General features: G+C 45.2%; 1 protein-coding gene across 1 annotated transcript; it reads right to left on the bottom strand.

Annotated features, from left to right (window-relative positions):
- Positions 1-330: 330 nt before the first annotated feature.
- On the bottom strand, positions 331-13,382 carry dusp3a (dual specificity phosphatase 3a). Its single transcript, XM_076298391.1, has 3 exons — positions 13,031-13,382; positions 8,694-8,917; positions 331-6,111 (listed from the first exon to the last, which is right to left on the bottom strand). The coding sequence occupies exons 1-3, from the start codon at positions 13,195-13,197 to the stop codon at positions 5,903-5,905; spliced, it is 600 nt and encodes a 199-aa protein (XP_076154506.1). The 5' UTR covers positions 13,198-13,382; the 3' UTR covers positions 331-5,902.
- Between the last annotated feature and the right edge of the window lie 7,103 nt (positions 13,383-20,485).

Genomic DNA, 20,485 nt, shown 5'->3' with positions numbered 1-20,485 from the left:
ATATGAAGGCTGCGCTCTGGAAATGGGGTACTGTCATGCAAGCCATGCTGGTGTAGGCTACATTTAAAAAATGACTCCTTCTCATGCTTCAGTCTCACGGCGAGGAAACCCGTGAGTAATGACTTATTATTGCAACGGCCTCGTTAATAAAATCTCCCATCTTTGCATTGTGTTTTATTGTTTCCCGTGACAGGAGAAATTGCAGCGCAAATATTTGAAAGAAGTTTTGCCTTCTCCCAGAAAAATGGAAGACAAGAAAATTGCAATCATTAGTGTTTATAGAGAAAATTATGGTTTCAGAACCCAGAGATGCACGAAGACAATCTCATGTGTTATTTTAGCCATTTATTGTTCAACATAAGAAAGGAGAAAAAAGAACTTTCCCGGGTAAAAAAAATAACATTGGCATTTGAAATCAAGTGCACTTCAACAAACAGTGTCTATATATCTGTGGAGGAGCTGTCCTGTTCGCTTGGTGAGCCGTGGATACATAAATCAAAAATATAAATATAAAAAATCAGTCTTCCGTATAAGGCTTTAAGGTGGAATGTGGTGAGAACAGCTCATTTTGTGTCAATGCATTCCCTGTTCGTACCACTGTCTTGCTTTGTACCATTTCAAAATCACCTTCGCAACACTGGAGTTATGTATGCCTAAATTCTTGAGTCATACAGTGTCCAAATGTTCATAACGTCAAACATTTGTGTAACATCAAAGTAATATTGTGATTAGTGGTTGTGTGTTTGGGGGTGCTGGGAGTGCATGACAGGTGCCTTATTATTGAAGGAGGGCCACTGAGGTTACTTGGGCTCAATCCCCTGCAGATGTGAAAGCTGTCGTCATGATGGGGGGTCAGAGTAACCTGCTGCACGGTGGTGCTGTCATATCAAAATGTACAGCAGTTTAGACTGACGTCATGTGGTGTGTTCGAGTGGACACACACAGAGATGTTGTAGCTAGGCTATGTACCCAATACAAATGTCAAACTTAAATCGGGGGTGGGGGGGAGGGGGGGGGGCAGTTTGGGATTTAGCTTTCGTGCGAAAGAATGAATTCAGTAATTATGCAACTCATGCACGTGCATGTGCAGGTTGTGACCTAAGCCAAGTTCTGAGTGCAGCCTAGTCAAGAGTATTGTGTAAACATGGGATGCATTTAAATAAGAATAGCTTTTGGACAGGAATTCACAGCAAATCATAAAAAAACGACCTATTTTCAGCCAAACGGAATTTTGTTATAGGAACAACTTAATTAATGAAACATGTTACTCTCAAATAGGGAATTTGACACAGCTATTACGAGAATACAAACTGTAAGCAACTAGAACAAATTCTGACCTTTCTTATAATGTCATTAAAATAAAAATAAGAGTTCACAAACTGGAGTATGAAGAATAATCAGATTAATTAAGTATTGACAATAAACTTATTCAGGGATTTTTGTGCAAACTAGAGCTGGTCAACAGTAGGTGGCAGTGTTGTATCTTCCACCAGTTCTATCATCTAGGTAAGGGCGTTCACCGTAAACAATATCACTCTAAGTACAATCATGTTGAACCACACAATCCAATCGAAGAATTCATGTTCTAGCCGGTGAACATTCACCCTAACCAAACTGTATGTTTTAAATAATACATTGGTCATCTGTTATCCAATGACTCAAAGATCTCTGTGACAATAGTAAAGCCAACATAAATCAAAGATAAGATGCCATCTTAGACCAGTGACTGAGTGTCCTCTATATGACCTAACAGAAATCATCCTTAGATCCACTATGACATGAAAAGTTAGGGCCGAGTTCAGCTTTAAAATTTGTAAAGAACATGTCTGTAAACATTTATGTCTATTGATTAATTTTGGCGCTTCACTTGGCACAAACAATCCTTATTCGTTCACTGTATACAATTTGAGTGAAAGGGCACACGGGTTATGGTATATATAACTACAGTCATATAGGTTGTACAAAGCCTATGTCTCCAGATTAAACAGGAATGTTTATAGAGCGTGTGTATTTGTATGCGTTTGTATTGTATAGTTGAATTTATTTGTTTCTCAGAAAATAAACATTTTTGTGCAGCAATGAAAAGCAGCATCGATGACAGGTGAGATCAAATGTAGACATAGCCCATGGCTGTCCTAAGTCTTCAGAGAAGACTTACAGTGGGCCCTCTTACTGACACTACTGAGGATCATTTATCACCATGGTCACCACAAATGAGACAAATGATACCTTTAAAACATCACAATTATAACACAAAGCTATATCTCAACATCACCATTAATATTAACATTTGCTGACATACACATATATAAAATAACAAATAAAAAACAGGAATTGTGATGTTTTCTTGATAGTTTTGACACATATATAAAACAGGCACTATATATATATATATATATACGATATGATGTATGGAAAGTAATCACGTTATGATGATGTTTAAGTGGAAGCAGTATTTGGTGGTGAAAGTTATAACACTATAATGTGAGGTTAAGCTACAGAGACTATGCTGAATATTTACCTTAACCAACTAACACATGTACTGATAATACCTATACATTATAGATACATTTATTATACATTCATATATGTCAACACTTAAATATGTATATACATGTATATATCTATATGTATATATCTGTACATGTATATGAAGAAGAGTACTAGGCTATACTGTGCCTTGTGGCAGAACTTAAATTGAGTGGTGTGTGTGTGCTGTGCATGTGTGTGTGTGTGTGTGTCAAGTGGTGTGGGGATGTGTGATTTATGAAGGACCCTAGATCATTGTGAACACACAAATCAGCCTTGGGGGCCTTTGGTCACTAGTCCAATCGATCTGACGTGGGTGAACTGATTGCCCGATCCCTCTTTTTTTGTGCACTCAATCCAAATGGAAGTGATCCTGGTTGTCATGTAGGAAGGGACTGGCTGGGCCTCGCATTAGTGCTTCTCTGATCAAGACGGAATGTTCACTGAGGCTATGGGTCATCGCCACTGTGCTATCTTGCCCTCACGAGGCCAGACAGTTGGGACAAAACACCCCTCAGGGAAGAGGCCATTTTGATACTCTGATTCACTCATACTATACTGCACATGCGTACAGTGCATCCATCCATCCTGTCTTCAAAAGTACTAAATGCCTATATGAGACACAAAAACCCAGATGAGACATAAGGTGGGAATGTGGGGACTATCATCTACTCTCACTCTACCAAACCCACATTCACTGTGTTCATTATGGTCTGGAAGCATTTCTCTGGTATCGTCCTGTTCACATCCCGCTTGTATAGTTAATGAGTTTCAATCCAAGTAATGCTCAAAATTACAAGGTCAGCTCATAACTCATATATCATTAACAAAGAACCCTTTACCTAAAATCACTTAATCAAACTTATTGAGCCAATACGGAGATGAGCTATGTAATATCGTTTCCATTGAGAATTTAACGTTTCCCACAACTACAGCAGTTATATTATAGTCAGATGTAAAATGAAACTGCTTTCTGTTATCACCAAACCAGTCCCCATTCACTTCCAACCAGAAAATCTGGTTTGTCCCTATTCAAAGATTTCAGACCATTATCCGATAAGTTATGCATATGGACCAAGGCAGCATCGGGTAAATGGGTTTGCAGGTTTTGTGAGATCTTGTGTGAACAGTGTTTTAAAGTAACTCAATGGATGTTTCTTTTAAAGGACAAGTTCAGTGTTTTTATACCTAATTGTTAGGTGCTGCATTAATGGCATACTGACTAATGCCACCGACAATTATTTTGGCACATTTCTGTATACTTTGAACAGACGAGAAAATATGTTGATGGGAAACAACTCACAATGGTGGTGAATGGCATCTTGCTTTTCCAACAAAAATGTTCAAATGTTAAATTCTCAAAGTAAATCCTACAGAATACATGCATACGATAGAAAAGTTGTACTCCTACATAATTTATTGTTTCAGAGCAGTGAGTCTTATTCCAAGTCAAAGAATTTGTGGCCGGTTGTAACTTTGCCGAAATACTGTTCAAAAGTCTTGCACAGAATCACCAAAAAAGCCTCAGTGTAAAATATTACTTTTAGTTTCAATTAAGTTGGATTCAAGATGTAATAAAACTTTACTGAAACTTTACTTAATGATTTTGGTAAGACTTTTGTAATGGTCAGGTAAAACATATATTGTATAACCTTGTATATATAGACCATTTCAATCTGTTCCTGGAGGATTTCCAGTTAAAACATACAAAACCAACGCAGATACTTTGAACATGAAAATGAATTGGACTTTTGGTGTAATGATCTACAAAATTTGGACTCTAAAACAGTTTTTTGTTCCACTGTAAATGCCTTAAAAGAACACACCTGTGTTATACAGTTGAAAGGGTCTATATGAGTATACTGGGACGTGTCAAAATGATTGTCGGAGTTTAACGGTAATGGAGAGTCTGTTATTACTCCAGCAGAAGATGGAAATTCAATTTAAAACCCTGGACCTTGTCATTTAGTGTTGCATTTTGGCAGTGACTAACTAGCATGGCAAGGCTGTGGCTTTCTACTCAATTGTGCCAGACTATGTAGACAATTGTTGTATGGGAGTAGTCGAAGCATTGGCAATGTCACATCTGCATAGAACTGGCCTGTTACCAGAGGTGTGTTCAAATTCGCGAACATAGGCGAACGTTTGCAAACAGTCGCAAATCGTTTGAGAAGGTAGTTCACCGCTAACATACAGTGGAGCTGGAAGTGAGCTGGACAAAGTATTACTGTTACAATGGAATGTTTACACCAAATCGTTCAAATGTAACTGTTCAGAGAATACATATTCGGCATGAACGTTTGCTGCTGTTTAGGGAATTTGAACGTACCTATGGATTCAGGTTTGTTGTGATGCATATGTGTGCAGGCAGAGCCAAGGGGCTCCTTTATGACCTAGCATGGAATGTTTTTTGTCTTCCCACTAAGGGCAGGTTCTGGGCCAGGCCTAATTATTACTGAAGACTATCGTCGCAGACAGTCTGATTTCTAGAAAACTCTCTGAGGATTCCAACTTATCTAACCTAGTTTCTGGAAGAATGGGAGTTAAAAATACGTGACAGAGAGAAATTACTTTTTCTCACAAGGTTTCGAGTCTTCGTCTACCCCAAAACAGCACTGACCCTGTGTTACATGATGGAAAAAAATCTTGGTGCTCTTTCCAAAGGAGGCCAACAAGCGCTCCTGTTTTGTTAGGTGCCTTAACATTGTGGCCCTCCATACATGGATGGGGTAAGGAACGGCAGTGGAAAATCCATGGAATGATTGTGCTATAATCTAAGTTTCTATAGGTGTCTGGGCCCTCAAGCTCCAAAATTGGACAATGCGACACATACTCAACTGTGATCATAGGAGTGCGTAACAGGTAGAACAGTGACTATCACTGTGCTGTACCTGTGGAGGCTTTTTGTGAGGTGATTTACAACAAGGTGGGGGCAGTAATCATGATCAAAAGCAGAGAGAGATGGAGAAATGAGAAGGCTGCTTCCCCATCCTTCACTGAAGCTTACATACACCCACCCTACCACACCGGCACGGTGATAAGTTAGAATGCTAATGATATAAAATGATTATGGGATTATATAAAGTTGGTAAACTGTATGTGTGTGTGGTGTTTGAGTACCTGTATTTAAATTATACATGTGTTTTTGTGTAGACACACAAAATGTGTGTGTGTGTGCGTGTGTGTGTGTGTGTGTGTGTGTATGTGTGTGTGTGTGTGTGTGTGTGCGTGTGTATTTGTGTGTATGCAGCTGGCCTGGTGCAGATTAGAGTCCCCACATAGCCCAGTGGTGGTTCTCAGGCAGGACTGGGGAAGCCCCAGGAGGGGAGAGGAGGGGGGGGTGGGGCAGATGAGAGTGCCAGGGGTCCTCCTCTCATTTGGTCTTGAGTTTGCCCTCCTTGGCCAGCTTCTCGTTGAGTTGGCACAGCTGGCGAAGGAACCCGTCGTTGGGTCCAATCTCGCGCTTGTGTCGCACGGTCGCCACGGCAACCCTCACATCCATCTTGTGGCGGAGCATGAGGTATGCTATGACAATGGTGGGAGAGCGGCTATAGCCCTCTCGGCAGTGAACGTATACTTTCCCTAGGTGTGTGAGAGAGAGACAAAGAGAGAGAGAGAGGAGAGAGAGGGAGACAGACAAAGTGAACCAGGGTTTAATGCAGCCACTGTGCCCTCTCAAACCAAGATTAATGTCGAGCTGGTGACGAGACACAAGGTGGGGTTTACACCAGTTACTCTGCCTGTAACTGAATCAAATGTTATATAATATCTCATAAGATACAATACCAGTTCAGCACAATTCTAGACAGTCCAATTAAGATTTAACTGGTCTCGTTAATTTGTTTCATTCTCAGATGTTAGTTAGCACATGAATGAAATCCAGATGCCTATATTCCAGAGCTACAGATGCCTTTGTGGAAAAGGTATTGAATGTTTGCACTAGTAGGGTAGAGATATAGAACAGCACAGAATGGCTCTAAAAACAATGAGGACAGTAGTGAGAGTAGGTCAGAGACAGGCAGGGGGTGGGGGAGAGGGGTGGGGGGGAGAAACATATGCCATGTCTGCTCAATCCTGCCTAGCAAACAGCCTTGGACAACGCAAATATGGAGCTGACCTCTGCAGCAGACGGCCAAAGTCAACCCACACTCTCTTCTCACCACACCCCTACCCCCCCACCCCCCCACTCCCCCCCCTGAGCACTGGTCCCAACTAGCAGCTCCCTACCTACACTCCCAGCTTCTCTCCACCTCCCCCCTACACACACATTCATTATCGACCTGCCCACACCCCTGGAGGAATTCACCTTGCCAACTTCTATCGTGCTGCTTCTGCAGATTCTGCAATGCATCTGAAACCTGATCCCTCCCTGCTTCCCTTTCTACCTCTCTATCTCTATCCTTTCTTTCTCTTCTGCTACCTTAATAATATCCCCTTCTCGTTTTTATTTCTCTCAGTGTTCTACTGTAACTTGATATCCTTTGCTAGCAGCGGAGGGACGCTGTCGGATGCGTAGTGAATCCTCAGCCTTGGCGGCGGAGAGGCCTCGACGGCTGACACTCCCTTTTTCGCTCGTCTGCATTCTGTCATCGTGTTGCGAGGCTGGCTGACGCCCCTTACCCCCCCCCCCCCCCCCTCCTGAGCACGCCTTGTCACAAATGTCACGGCAGAGATGACGCTCTGGTTGCAAAGTGATGACGAGTATTCTCCACCAAAGTTTTTTTTTTTTTTTCCGCTTTCGGGGACTCTCCAGCCTCCATGGAGAATCAATGTCCTCCCTCCCCTCGACCAGAAACAGTCCAACTGATTTATAGTGTAACGAGTGGCACAGCCAAATTGGCAAGGAATTAAGATGCTTTATAATTGCACTTGTGTGTCAGCGATGGCATAAAATCCATCCCATAAAACATCAGGCTGAGGGCACCAATTAGACATGGCACTAGGGGTGAGAGATTTGGGAGTATGTTCTGGAGTCGAGTCCAAGATTACTGTCTTGGGAGGCGCTCCAGCTTGGCACATTTGTGAACTGCTAATCAACCACAGGGGCAGTTGGGGCAACTGCTAATCAACCACATGGGAATTCCCGGCATGTACTTGTGCTTCGTTCATGACAAAAAGCTACACTTTACAAAATCCTTTCCATCTGGAAAAGGTGTTTAAACATAGATATTAGTATACATTCAGAACATTGTCGGCACTATTTTGCTCATGAAGCAATATGTGAATATTGTTCAATAAAGCCTCTCATTCTTATATTGTTACCTTCCTCATACACTTTATCTTCATGACCATAGTCTCACCTCTACAAGATGAATATCTCCCTTGTTGGGAATGTGTTTGTTGTAAAAGAATGAAAACATTGCCTGTGTTTATATCTAACATTTTTCAACCACCAGACTATGATTGTGTTGTGTTTTATGCTGTTCCAGAAATGTGTCATCGTTAGAAAAATAAGGAAACTATTTTGGCAAGACTAAAACAAGCTCCACATTCAACCACATATGAATCCTATACTACATTTCAGAAAGGTATTTTTTAACTGTGTGAGATTATTTTTGTTTAGTATTATATTCTGTTAGCCTGGCTAACACCAGACCAATTCTCAATGGGGTCTGCCGGATCAAATGCAGTAGGCTTAGTCTGGTTCCCAGGCTAATATTGTATTATTCCTATTTTATGTTTCTGACTTTGTACTGTGAAATCTGATTCCTAAGATCCAAAGGCTTCATGTTTAATAATGGGCTAAGCTAAGAACAATGGCCACACCCTTGCCGACTGGTCATTGTTGATTAAATCACCACCCACAGTAAGCACATCTGCAAAACATTTTCGGGTGTGTCACCGTAGCCCTTATCAACAAAATCAATGCCCATAAACAGGAACCTCAAGCAGCTGAGCCTGGAACATCAATAAAATTCCACAGAGACGTCTTTGAGTGCACTGTTGCACACTAGCAAGACCTAAAACAGCATACACATTGATTTAATTATACAGTGTTATATAGTTCGCGTAAAATGGAGAGATGATAAAGAATTGCTTTCCTGCATGTTTTATTCCCTGCTATAGCAATGGGCTCAGTTAGGGTTTTCAAGTGTAGGGGCAGTGATTCAAAAGTTCAATAAAATATTATTTTGACCAAGATGGAGCAACCAATATAAACATACCTTTCCCAGACAGGGCCTTGTCGATAAACTCTGCCCCCTCCTCAAAGAAGGCACTGAGGACAAATTGCTCTGTGTCGTTGGCCTTGATGCCATGGTACGTGATGCCGGTCCCTGCATAGAACTCTGCATTGGTATTCACATGCATGAAGGAGTTACCCTCCGCTGTGTTGAGGATGTGTGTCACCCCCAGCTTCTGCAGCCGCATCACATTCTGGGCCACAAACCTGAGACGAGACAGAAAGGGGGGGGGGGGTTATGATGCAGTGAAGTTCAACCCAACAAAGACACAGTGTCATCAGTCGGGGGAATTTCTGGGTTAAGCAAAAATAGCTCAAGTAAGAAATCACAACGGCAGATTTATGTAAGTTGTAAGTCTTGAGGTCAGAGTGATGGAAGGCAGACAGGCCTCCCTGCTGATTGCCACATTGTTAAACTCCAGACCGAAGTTATGAGTTCCCATGCAAAGTGCCAAGCAATTTAAATAGGCCTAGCTGAAAATTGGAACTAATTTATGAGTATGTGTCCGGCGTTGTATGTGGTTGTGTTTGTTGATGCAGCCTGTGGACACAGTGAAGCAAATCCAACCAACCAAGTCCAGATTGTGGTGTGTATAGTATGAAGGGTCTGTGTAGAATCAGATAGCAGGAATGTCTGTCTGTCTTTGCCGGATATCAGGTATGGAGGCCTGTTCCAAACCCACTTGCATTCGCCTTACACTAATGAGATCTTGGCCATGGCCCCAAGGCATACACAGGCCAACAAGCACCCTACACAGTGCCTGGAATTGAGCTGATGCCCGTAGAAAGAGAGAGAGAGAGAGAGAGAGAGAGAGAGAGAGAGAGAGAGAGAGATGGAAGGGGGACTGGAAAGTTCCAGCATCCTGCTGCTCTCCAGCACATGCACTCTTCCATCTTTATCTATTCATATCTATCCCCATCTCTCTCCCTCCTCTCCCCTCCTCTCTCCTCTCCTCTCTCCTCTTCTCTCTCTCTCTTCCCCTCCCTCCCCTTTTCTACCAATCCCAATCAATGATGAAGCTGTTTTACACCGCATCAAGATTACAAACAATTGGCTGAATCCAGGCCAAACAATGCCTAAATGGGCAGACAAGCCAACCGTAGTTCCTAACAGTAGCCGTGGCTCATTAAGCAAACTGGCAAATATCTGAGTCTTCCTGATCAAAAGAGGCAGAGAGAGAGAGAGAGAGATGCGAGAGAGAGAGAGAGAGAGAGAGATGAGAGAGAGAGAGAGGGAGGGAGAGAGAGAGATGAGAGAGAGAGAAACACCTCCCATGCTCCTTTGCCTTCTATATAAATAACAAGCTCCACAGGCAGGACTCTGTGACCTCTCCTGGGTCCCCGGGGATAGAGATCCGGAGACTCCCCCTCCCCCTCCTCCACACCGGCTGGCTGAGATGAAGATCGAGTCTGCCACCATTTTGCTTTATGACCGTAAGATGTGGCTGCCCATCTGTCTCCACGTCTGCTCGCTCCCAAGGCTTCTCTGTACGGAGCAGTGCTCCTGTGCTCTGAGCTTGGACTCAGATCTGCTTCCTACAACCTATGACTTATAGCCAATGTACACATGCACGCACACACACACACACACACACACACACACACACACACACACACAGGTGACTGACTGTGTGCGTGTATATTTCTGTGGATACTCACTGACTGTGTTCTGTATGTAAGGGCCACCCCAAGTGTCTTTGCCTAGAGCTATAAGTGCCAAGTGAGCCTGTACAGTGTGTGTGTGTGTGTGTGTGTGTGTGTGTGTGTGTGTGTGTGTGTGTGTGTGTGTGTGTGTGGCAGCCCTGCTCACCTGGACTATGCTGCTCTCTGAGCTCCACTAGCTGCAGTCCCTGACCATACATTATTAATATAATCCCCACAAAGAGAGCAGATGCGTGCAGGGAACAGAGGGCTGCCCATTGCCCTAAAGTGCAGCCACTCCATCAGGGGCTAAAAATGCCAGCTAATATATGGAAGCTATTTCTATAGTGAAAGTGCAGTCCTTTTTATTTCCCATTACTAAGATCCTTTACTTTTACAGTACAGACTGTACCTCACCACAGAGCACTCAAGCACAAGCCAAGATATCGTTAAAGTGACAGAGGATGCGAGATCATAGGTTGGAATGAGACATATTTGCCAAAATGTATTTCTAAAATATGTATTTCAAAAATGTATTTCGAAAATGTATTTCTAAAATATGTATTTCGAAAATGTATTTCGAAATGTATTTCGAAAATGTGTATTTCGAAAATGTATTTCGAAATGTATTTTTGAAATGAGACGTATTTTCCACTGGTGTTGTGTGACTCACTATACTGGAAAGGTATACACACAGGAAAGGTATGTCCAGTAAGGTGATTTACACTGGATAAGAATATACATTTAATAACCATTGAATAACAATGTATCTTGACTGGATGCTTTATGTAATGTACAGAGATAAGATGGCCTTGCTTATTCATCTCGGTTTTATTGACCTTTTATCCAGTAGCTATTATTTACCAATATTTTCTTTATAAAATGAATGAAACACTTCATGGCCATACAACTACAAGAGAAATCTTCAGTGTTCTAAACCATGATTACTTCCTTTGAGACAGAAAAAAGTATAAATCATTATAAGCTACACGTTTTACAGCATAACTGTAAAATATTTCCCAAAAGTAAAACATAATCCAACATTAACACTCAAATTTCAATGTTGTTTTGTTGCTTGTGTTCATCCAACAAAATGTCATATACTGACATGAGATGACTTCTAGCTCTTAGTAAAAAGCCCCTGTGAATCTAACACGTTGTTGTCTGTACTTTGTCTCCCACTGAGCAGGTTTAGAGACAGAACAGAACCACAGAACTTGCACTAAACTTGGCACTGTACCGTATGCAGATTGATTAAGCTGTTCTAACGGAGGTAATGGGTTTGTCCTGTTGCCCTTCTCCCTGCTCTCTCTCTCTCTCTTTACAGAGAGCCAAGCGGTGTATGGGACACAACAGAGAAACTTCTAGAAGCACATATTCCACTCCACTCTGTCACTGTGACCTCCACAAGTCAGATCCAATAGACAATAGACAGTCAAGCTGCTGACTATATCACACACTGACATGACAAACATCCTGTGCACACACTGGGGAGAATACGCTACCTGAGAGCCTAGTTTGATCAGGTCAGATCATACTGATAGGCTACAGCATGTTTGAATCGACTGTCCAAGCAAGGATGTTATAGTTCCAAACCCAAAAGTTTATAAGTACAAGGACTGTACATAAATAAAACTCTACATCTGACTGGTGTAGAACAAGAACAACAGCCTACCTGCATCTCTCTCTCTCTCTATCTATCTCTCTCACACACACACACACACACTCTCTCTATCTCTCTGTTTGTGGTGTAATATGTTTATTGCATTGGGGTGGTTAGAAACACTATGTGTGTATATTATAAAAACCAAACCAATCATCAGTTAATCAGACAGGTGAACAAAAATAACACCTTTCGCCATCGCCTGCAACCAATTTTGTCGTGCTGTAGTAAGTTGCGCTCATTTGGTCTTTTCTGATGATCTCATATCTCCACGCGAATCAGTCACCAATGTCTTGTGCTTTGGTCATGCTTGTTTCTAAGAAGCTGAACGGCTCATCCCATTTCTCCACTTTCCGTGAGAAATTATTTAACAAAAAGAACACGTGATTGTGAAAGGACGGCCCAAATGGAGAGATGAATGATCTCCATGAGATAACATGATGGTGGCTATAATAAGCGTTCCATTCAGGAAAAACACGTCTTCCTATCGACTCTATCAGTGCATTCTAAGCGTTCTAATGTTTGCAAAATTATCTTTTAGTTGTGCTTCATTCCATTGTGTAACACTCATGATCTGCAGTAGTCTATGAGATTAAAAGGTGACACTTTAACAATCACTGTTGAAAACCCTGCGGTGAGAATTTTACAACCATAGGATGCAGTTGCACCTTGTCAATAGCCTATGTCGTAAGGCAAAAGGTTACACTGTTAATCTAGGTGATCTGGGTTAGCCTATATGTGATGTATTGTAGGCTATGTGTGTTCCCTACTACAGAGCGCAGTGTGGACGATAGACCAGGAATTTCTGAATGAATTGGAAGACAATCTGGATGTCGTGAATCACCCGTAGCCTACAGATATTGAGGGGTATTGTCGTTTTGAACAGTAGGCTGTGATGCGTTGCTAGGACGATGAAGTAATCGCCTACCTGTCTGTCATCCACCCAATCTTGTTAGTGTTCGGAGGTATATGTCTCAAAAGCGACCCCCGAACCATAGATAAATATGGTAACTTACGCGTTGCCAATGTAAATCCGGGGAAACACCTCGTTGAAATGTTGTGCTGGTAAGCTGTAGAATCCGCTGCCGTTTGACAATAGCTCGTTGAGTTGTTGCACAGTAGCTTCGCTGTCTGGCACACTGACTTCAACTGGTAGCTTGGCCGGGCTCTGGTGTTTCTTCATGTTTCCAACGCAGTCTAACCAAAACGATAAACAAGTGTCAGGCTACTGTCGAAAAAGTGTCAGTTTCCGATTCTGCTGCATTTTATCATTCAGTGGAGAGACGCCTTCGCCTCGGTGGTTGAAACGCACGCTCCCTAGCTCGCAGACACACCCCGACTCGCCCACCGGCGGTCAGACGCTCTACAGATAGGAATTTGCGGAGGACAACGACACGCGCACCAGGGTGGCAACCTAAGAACGATAAACAAGGCAGTGAAAGGGGCGTTAAAGGAGCCGCTCTGTCACGACGCCTGGCTCTGACCGTGACAGTGTACCTTATAGCCTACCTCTGTATTTCAAAGAATCCGTTGATAAATTCATTAGTAGGGTTATGATACATTACGATCGATAATCTGTCACTTTAACAGTAAGATCAAGGGGGGTAGTGCCCTGTGCATTGATCCGTTATGTAGGGAATTGTCACCCTCTTCAGCCTAATGTTGCATTTCAAATCAAAGCATCACGAGCTTCCAGAGTACGTTAACTTGCCTGTCTATACGTATTTGTTTTAATGTCTCATGCCTCAACCTCACCCTGTAAAATATACCATTATAAGTCTATAGCCTACCATGGTGAACTGCAAAGATCCAACAAGTGTTTTTTTACTCAATAGGATGCAGTGAGATTGTGCTACTTTAGCTTCCCATAAATTTGGATAAAAGGAGGTAGTTTGGTCTTCTCTATATGATTTGGGGAGAGGAAAGTAAGCTGAAACTGGACATGTTCACTCTCTGTGAACAGATAAAGGGCTTTTTTTCAAAGGCTGAAACAAAGCAAAGTTTGTAAAACTGCTTATTCATACCAGTGACAGTCAGTCCATTAATTACTTTTGTTTCAGGCACATTGAAATTAAATCACAATAAGTCTCTTAAAGTAAGTGTCTCAGTTTCACTGGGCTGAAATGCCAGCCAGGTAGGAACCAAAAGGTTTTTAAATAGCAGGTTCTTGAAACAGAATCCAGAACATGACAAATGACTGGAGGGACAACTTTGTGTGGAGAGTGAAACTCCATCCGCCTTCTAAGCCTTCCCACTGTCTTAGAGCACTTTGTGCTTATGATGCCCATAAAAAATCAGTTTGAAAGTTTAAATGAAGAAAATAATGAGATGGCTCCTGCTCAAGAGTTATACACTCAGTTTTTAAATCTGTGTGGCCCTTTTAGCACCAATGAATGAAGTCTCTTGTGATAGTTGTGGATGAGTGCCTTCATTTTTTTCATAATGGTAGAGGTGCCCATTCTTCTAGACAAAAAATCCTCCAGGTCCTATAAATTCTTGGGTTGTCTTGCATGAACTGCACGTTTGAGATCTCCCCAAAGTGGCTCAAGATACTGACGCCAGGCGGCCAAGAGACTGTGATGGTTACACTCCAGAACCTTCTCTTATTTCTGCTGTTGTCACTGAAAGGTCACAAAAGACAAGGCATTATGCATGTTGGAAAGTCCAAGTGCTTCCCATGCGCAGCTTTTGGGCTGAGTCATGGCTGAGTGAAAACAAGCGTTCTAATGTTTGCGAAATTATCTTTCAGTTGTGCTGGTGAACACTCATGACCTACAGTATAAGGCCCTTTCACACTGGCGATATCGCCGCGATTTTATGTACCAGAATCGCGGAACGACTGTCCCTTTCACATAGAGCGAGGCGGAACGGCGGGACAAAGTGTCTCGCCAAATTTACTACCAAGCCCCCTAGACATTTTGCCGACTTTTTTCGTTCCGCACAAGTGTGAATGGGTCAAGGCGGAAAGGGGAATCTGGGCGGGCATTTCGATGCTATGTCCAGCCCACCACCGGAGATTGCAAAAAAATCTAACTGATCAAAAGCAGCAATAGCAGAGACAGCACATTATGTCAATCTATAAATTCACAAAGTCTCTGTCGCGGCCCTTTAATAGGACTTTAGGCCAATGAACTCCCCCCAGACTCACAAACCACAGAAATTTGAACAGGCAATACCTTTATTATTAGCAGGCACTAAATTCATAGACAACAACAGAGTTCTCTGCCACCGATCTAAAAATGCTCTAACCAGGAATACTACATAGGGCGGTAGGACAGGCATAGACAATGGTAACTAAGTCACACAAATAGCAAGAACATATTTTAAAAGGTTAGCCGTCAAGTGAATAAATAGTTCAAGTTGCACACTAAATGTATCACACATAAACCAACACATTCATGAGCAAATAAAAGTGACGCAAGCACAAACCGCACACCACTCAGGTTACACTACGGCACACTCCTTGTCCAGCTCACCCACAGTGCTTCCTGTCCAGCATTGGGTAGCAGCAGAATCCGGACGGACAGACAAACAAATAACACAGAAGAAATATCCACTGGTCGGCTTCCCCTGGCGACCAGAAAAAAAGAAAGAAAAAAACAAATACTAATAATCCAATCGGGAGGTCATAGAAATCCAGCCGAGGCCAATGCCGGAGTGGATCCTGCTCCGGATTGGTGTAGGCGTCATAAGCCCCTCCCCTTGACCAATCGCGTCGCTCCCAGCCGCTGTGAGTCTCAGACGCTCGTTGCCTCCCGGACAGGTCAACACGGAAGCTGTAGGCTAAGGCAAAAACTCCTGTCAGCAATCTGTGGGCTCATAGGCCTACAACACACCATATCAGGGCTAGACTAGGCTACAGAAATAACACTTCCCTCAACGGAATACTTGCGTGCGTTGTGGTGGAAAGCTTCTTTCACTTGTTCTCTCTCTTCCTCCCTCCGACTCGTAGCCGCGCTGCTCCGCTCCTGCACTGTAAACAGCCAACAACGCTCATCAGCTGAGCAGCCTCGATCGTCTGTCTCCCCAATCGCTAGACCCCTGCACAAGTCTACAGAAGAATAAACTTCCCTAGTGGGATACTTAGCGTGCGTTGCCGGTGGATTCGCTGTCAGGTTGTCATCCCCGCGTTCTCCCGGCTCGTTGTGTTGTCCGCCTTCCGTGGGTTTTTTTCTCACCTCACACACGTTCACCTAATATCCCCATTGCTCAGGTGGAAGCAATCGGTTAATTAACCAATGCCTGACAGCTTCCCATTTCCCACAGGTGTCCACAATCTCTGTCCATTACACAATCACCCCAGCCATTGTCCCACAGGCATGCACATTGTTCGTTTCAAGTAAATGCCTCAAACACACATGTCAAATACACCAGTCCTTGCAAATATTACAGTTTTCATAATTCATAACAATTCCATAAAAACAGTCTATTCATATGGTACACACGACATTTCTCCCCCCCCCTTTGACTATGGTCGTCCCGACCATCACCCCTCATTCCTATACCTTACTGGAGGGCAGCCCAAGTTGCTCCTCTGGGACCGACGTGGGCCAGGATCCAGGGGGCACGCCACACGTCCATTCCCCTGGCCCTGAGGCCAAGGGTCAATGCCCACTGCTCCCCCTGGGTCCAGTCCCCGTGGTTCCCGCTCTCGGGGTGTACCTGGGTGCACAGGAACCTGATTCAAAGTAAGTGGCCCTGATTCAAAGTAAGAGGGCCCTTGCACGGCGGTTGTAGCGGCCTCGGTCCCACTCCTGTCTTTGATGTGTTCTTTGTCGCACCTGCTTGTAAGCTTCGGTCAACCGCCGGTGATGTCGTTGGACCCAGTCGTCTACTGTCCCTCGGTCTTGGGGCAAAGCCACGTCCAGGCGTACATCCACTGGCATACGGGCGTGCCTCCCGAATACCACATAGAAGGGGGCGAGGCCCGTGCTGCTATGGGGGGTATTATTATAGGCCTGTACTAGGGCTGGCAGCCATTCACTCCAACGATCCTGGTCACGGTGTCCCAAGGTGTTCAGCAGGGATAGGAGAGTTTGATTGACTCTCTCGCAGGCACCATTTCCCTGCGGATGGTAAGGGGTTGTCCTGCTTTTAGTACAGCCATACAGACAACACAATTGTCTCACCATTTCGGATTCGAAGGCCGCTCCCCGATCAGTCAGGATGCGCTCAGGGCAGCCCAGGGGCTGGATCCAGTGGGACCACAAGGTTTTCACAGTGGTTCTGGCCGTCTGGTCACGAGTAGGAACTGCCACTGCGTACCTGGAAAACAAGTCGGTCATCACAAGTACACATGGATAAGTATCATGCTCCCTACCCAGTGACAGATAATCCAAGGCTACCACCTCAAAGGGGTACTGGCAAACAATTGGCTGGAGGGGTGCCCGCACATTTGGACCGGAGCGACCCAGGATGCACTCTTGGCATTCCAGGGACCAGGTTCGGGCATCTTGGCCCATTCCAGGCCAGTAAACACGCTCTTTCATGGCATCCATGAGTCTCGGTCCCCGCGCATGACCCAAGGCCCGATGGTATTGTGCCCAGACCTCCTTCTGATAGGGGATGGGGATCACAATAGGTGCTGGGGCTGCCCCTGAAGCTTCTGTAGACCCACGCCGCATGAGCTTCCCGTCTTCCACAACCAGCCGTTCCCAATCCTTTAACAGGACTCTCCCCTTGGCTGATAGTGCTTGCTGCTCGTCAGCAGAGGGCCGGTCTCCTCGCAGCTTCCAGCCCCGCAGCAGTTCGAGATCCCGGTCCTGGCTTTGACGCTCACTCCAATTCACCCAGGCTTGGTTGTTCAGGTCGCCAGGGCTTCCTTGGGCTTCCGGCTCAGTTGTGGCCTCCACCGCCGCCACTGCCACCTGTTCTTGCATTCTAGAGAGGGCGTCGGCATTCTGGTTGGTGGTGCCTGGCCTATAACAGATGGTAAAGTCATAGTTAGCCAGCTGGGCCGCCCATCTTTGCTCCGTAGCACCAAGCTTAGCGGTCTGGAGGTGTACCAGGGGCCTGTTGTCCGTGAAGACCTGAAACTTCACTCCCCACAAGTAGTCCTTAAATTTGTCAGTGATGGCCCATTTAAGGCCCAAAAGTTCCAACTTGAAGGAGCTATAGTTCCGGTCATTCCGTTCTCCAGGGTGTAAGCTCCTGCTGGCATATGCGATTACGCGTTCCTTGTCCCCTTGCACTTGGGCCAGCACCGCTCCAAGCCCATGCAAACTGGCATCTGTGTACAGGCGGAAGGGCAGATTAAAATCAGCAAAAGCCAAGATAGGCGCTTGCAGCAGTTCCTGCTTCAGCACCTGCATTGATGACTCACATTCCGGGGCCCATACCACCCGTGCAGTCTTCGCTCCCCCTGTTCCCTGCAGCAGCCCATGCAGAGGGGCAGCAATTTTGGAAAACTTTGGGATGAACCGTCGGTAATAGCCGACAAACCCCAAGAACGAGCGTACCTCTTTTACAGTAGTAGGGGTGGGCCAGTTCCGTACTGCTGCAACTTTCTCGGGATCAGTCGCCACCCCCTGCTGGCTAACCACATGCCCCAGGTACCGGACCGACTTCTGGAATAGCCGACATTTCTGGGGATGGAGTTTCAGCCCATGCCCTTGTAATTTTTCGAAGACTTGCTCCAAGTGTTTGATATGGAGGTCAAAGTCCGCAGAGTAGACGATCACGTCGTCTAAGTAGATGAGGAGGTAGTCATGGACTTGACCGCCCAGGCACCGCTGCATCAGGCGCTGGAAGGTGGCCGGGGCATTGCACAGGCCAAATGGCATCCGCTCGAACTCGAAGAGGCCCATTGGTGTCGTAAAGGCAGTCTTCTCCTTATCCCGCGGATCCACTTCGACCTGCCAATACCCACTGGCCAAATCCAGAGTGGAATACCAGGCCGCCTGACGCAGACTGGTCAACGACTCCTCGATACGTGGGAGGGGGAACGAGTCTTTGTGTGTCACTGCGTTCAGTTTGCGGTAATCCACACAAAACCGCCATGCTCCATCTTTCTTCCGGACAAGGACCACCGGTGCTGCCCAGGGGCTGGAGCTTTCTGTAACAATTCCACCATCCAGCATACCTTGCAGGAGGGCCCGGAGCTCTGGATATAAGGTGGGGGGCACCGGCCGATACCGCTCGCGTATTGGGGGGGCACTCCCCGTGGGGATCTGGTGAAGGAATCTATCTTCTATCTATCTATCTGGGCAGGAATCTATCTTCCACAATAAGTACTCCCTTAGCGGGCATCTGGATTCCACCAAACTCAAAATCTAAAAGGGCATAACCAACGTATGGCAACTGTAAGCCATTGGCTGCTCGTAATGACAGCCAGGCAATCTCTTTGGTTCCCATTACTGGTTCATTCTGGAAATGGTGCTGGAAAAAGGTCTGACTAAACAAGGTCACCTGGGACCCAGTGTCCAGGATGCATGGGATAGAGCGCCCCTGCACCATTACTTCGACCACAGGACAGTCCCCAACTAATGCGGGCTTCTTTGGAACCTCTGTCTGAGTCCCCTCCTCAGCTTCTTTGGAACCTCAGTCTGAGTCCCCTCCTCCTGAGTGGTTACCTGAGGGGCAGCACCCTGGTGTTGCAGTGGGGGTGGGTCCCTCTGTGTCCTCAGCTCACTCAGCAGGGCGCTCTTCATTGCTGACAATTGGGAGCCGACCTCTTTCAAAATCTCCGTTCGCAAAGAATCTCGCACCCCCTTCCAGTCTGCCAAGGGCTCCTCTTGGGTCTGTGGGCGCGTCGGCACTGGTGCACCTGTCGATGCAAGCACACGGCATACACCTGGCTCTTCAGATGGAATACAGTGTTCCCGTTCCAAAGCCTTAGCTTCCTTGCAAATGTCATCGAATGATCGTCCTGACTCCCTCCGCAGTAGCCTCTGTATTTCCATTTGGACAGGTCCGGGTCGTAATCCTAGCACCAACTGGGACTTCAGCATCTCTGCATCCGAATCCGCTGCTCCGGGCTCCTTGGCTCTCCACCTGGCGAGACACTCACGGAGACGGAGAATGAAAAGCCCCACCCCCTCATCAGCTTGCTGTTTACATGTAAAAAACTGTGTACGTAGCTGGGCTACAGAGGTATTTTCCCTGTATAATTTTTCTAAGGCAGTCAAAATTAGCTCGGCTGTGTTCCGTTCTGCTGAAGCTAACAGTACAATTTCACGTCGTGCCTCCCCTTGTAAAGCATTAAGCACAAAATCAACCCTTTGTTCCCCATTTAGCTGTTGGGCACGTAGGAATGTCTCAACCTGATTGCGCCATTCACTAAAAGGCTGTTGATTTTGGACACCGCTAAATTTTGGCACCCAGGACCCACCAAGAAACCAAGGTAACATAAATGTATTGCCGGCACCTGCAGGTGGTGCTGCTGGCTCATTTTCCATGTCTATGAGTGTGGGGGGTGCTGCCGACTACGCCAAAAAGATGTCGCGGCCCTTTAACAGGACTTTAGGCCAATG

The sequence above is a fragment of the Alosa pseudoharengus genome, unplaced genomic scaffold (assembly GCF_046254945.1).
Source record: "Alosa pseudoharengus isolate Yale_2024_CS ecotype anadromous, Long Island Sound unplaced genomic scaffold, YU_APseudo_1.1 YU_APseudo_1.1_scf_21, whole genome shotgun sequence".
Taxonomy (NCBI): domain Eukaryota; kingdom Metazoa; phylum Chordata; class Actinopteri; order Clupeiformes; family Clupeidae; genus Alosa; species Alosa pseudoharengus.
This window is presented reverse-complemented; position numbering and strand designations above follow the sequence as displayed.

Excerpts from the sequence above, each read along its gene's own strand:
- dusp3a (XM_076298391.1), bottom strand. The coding sequence starts at position 13,197 with ATGAAGAAACACCAGAGCCCGGCCAAGCTACCAGTTGAAGTCAGTGTG. Across the intron at positions 8,918-13,030 it reads CGGATTTACATTGGCAACGC|GTTTGTGGCCCAGAATGTGA; the intron begins GTAAGTTACCAT and ends GTCTCGTCTCAG. Across the intron at positions 6,112-8,693 it reads CAAGGCCCTGTCTGGGAAAG|GGAAAGTATACGTTCACTGC; the intron begins GTATGTTTATAT and ends TCACACACCTAG.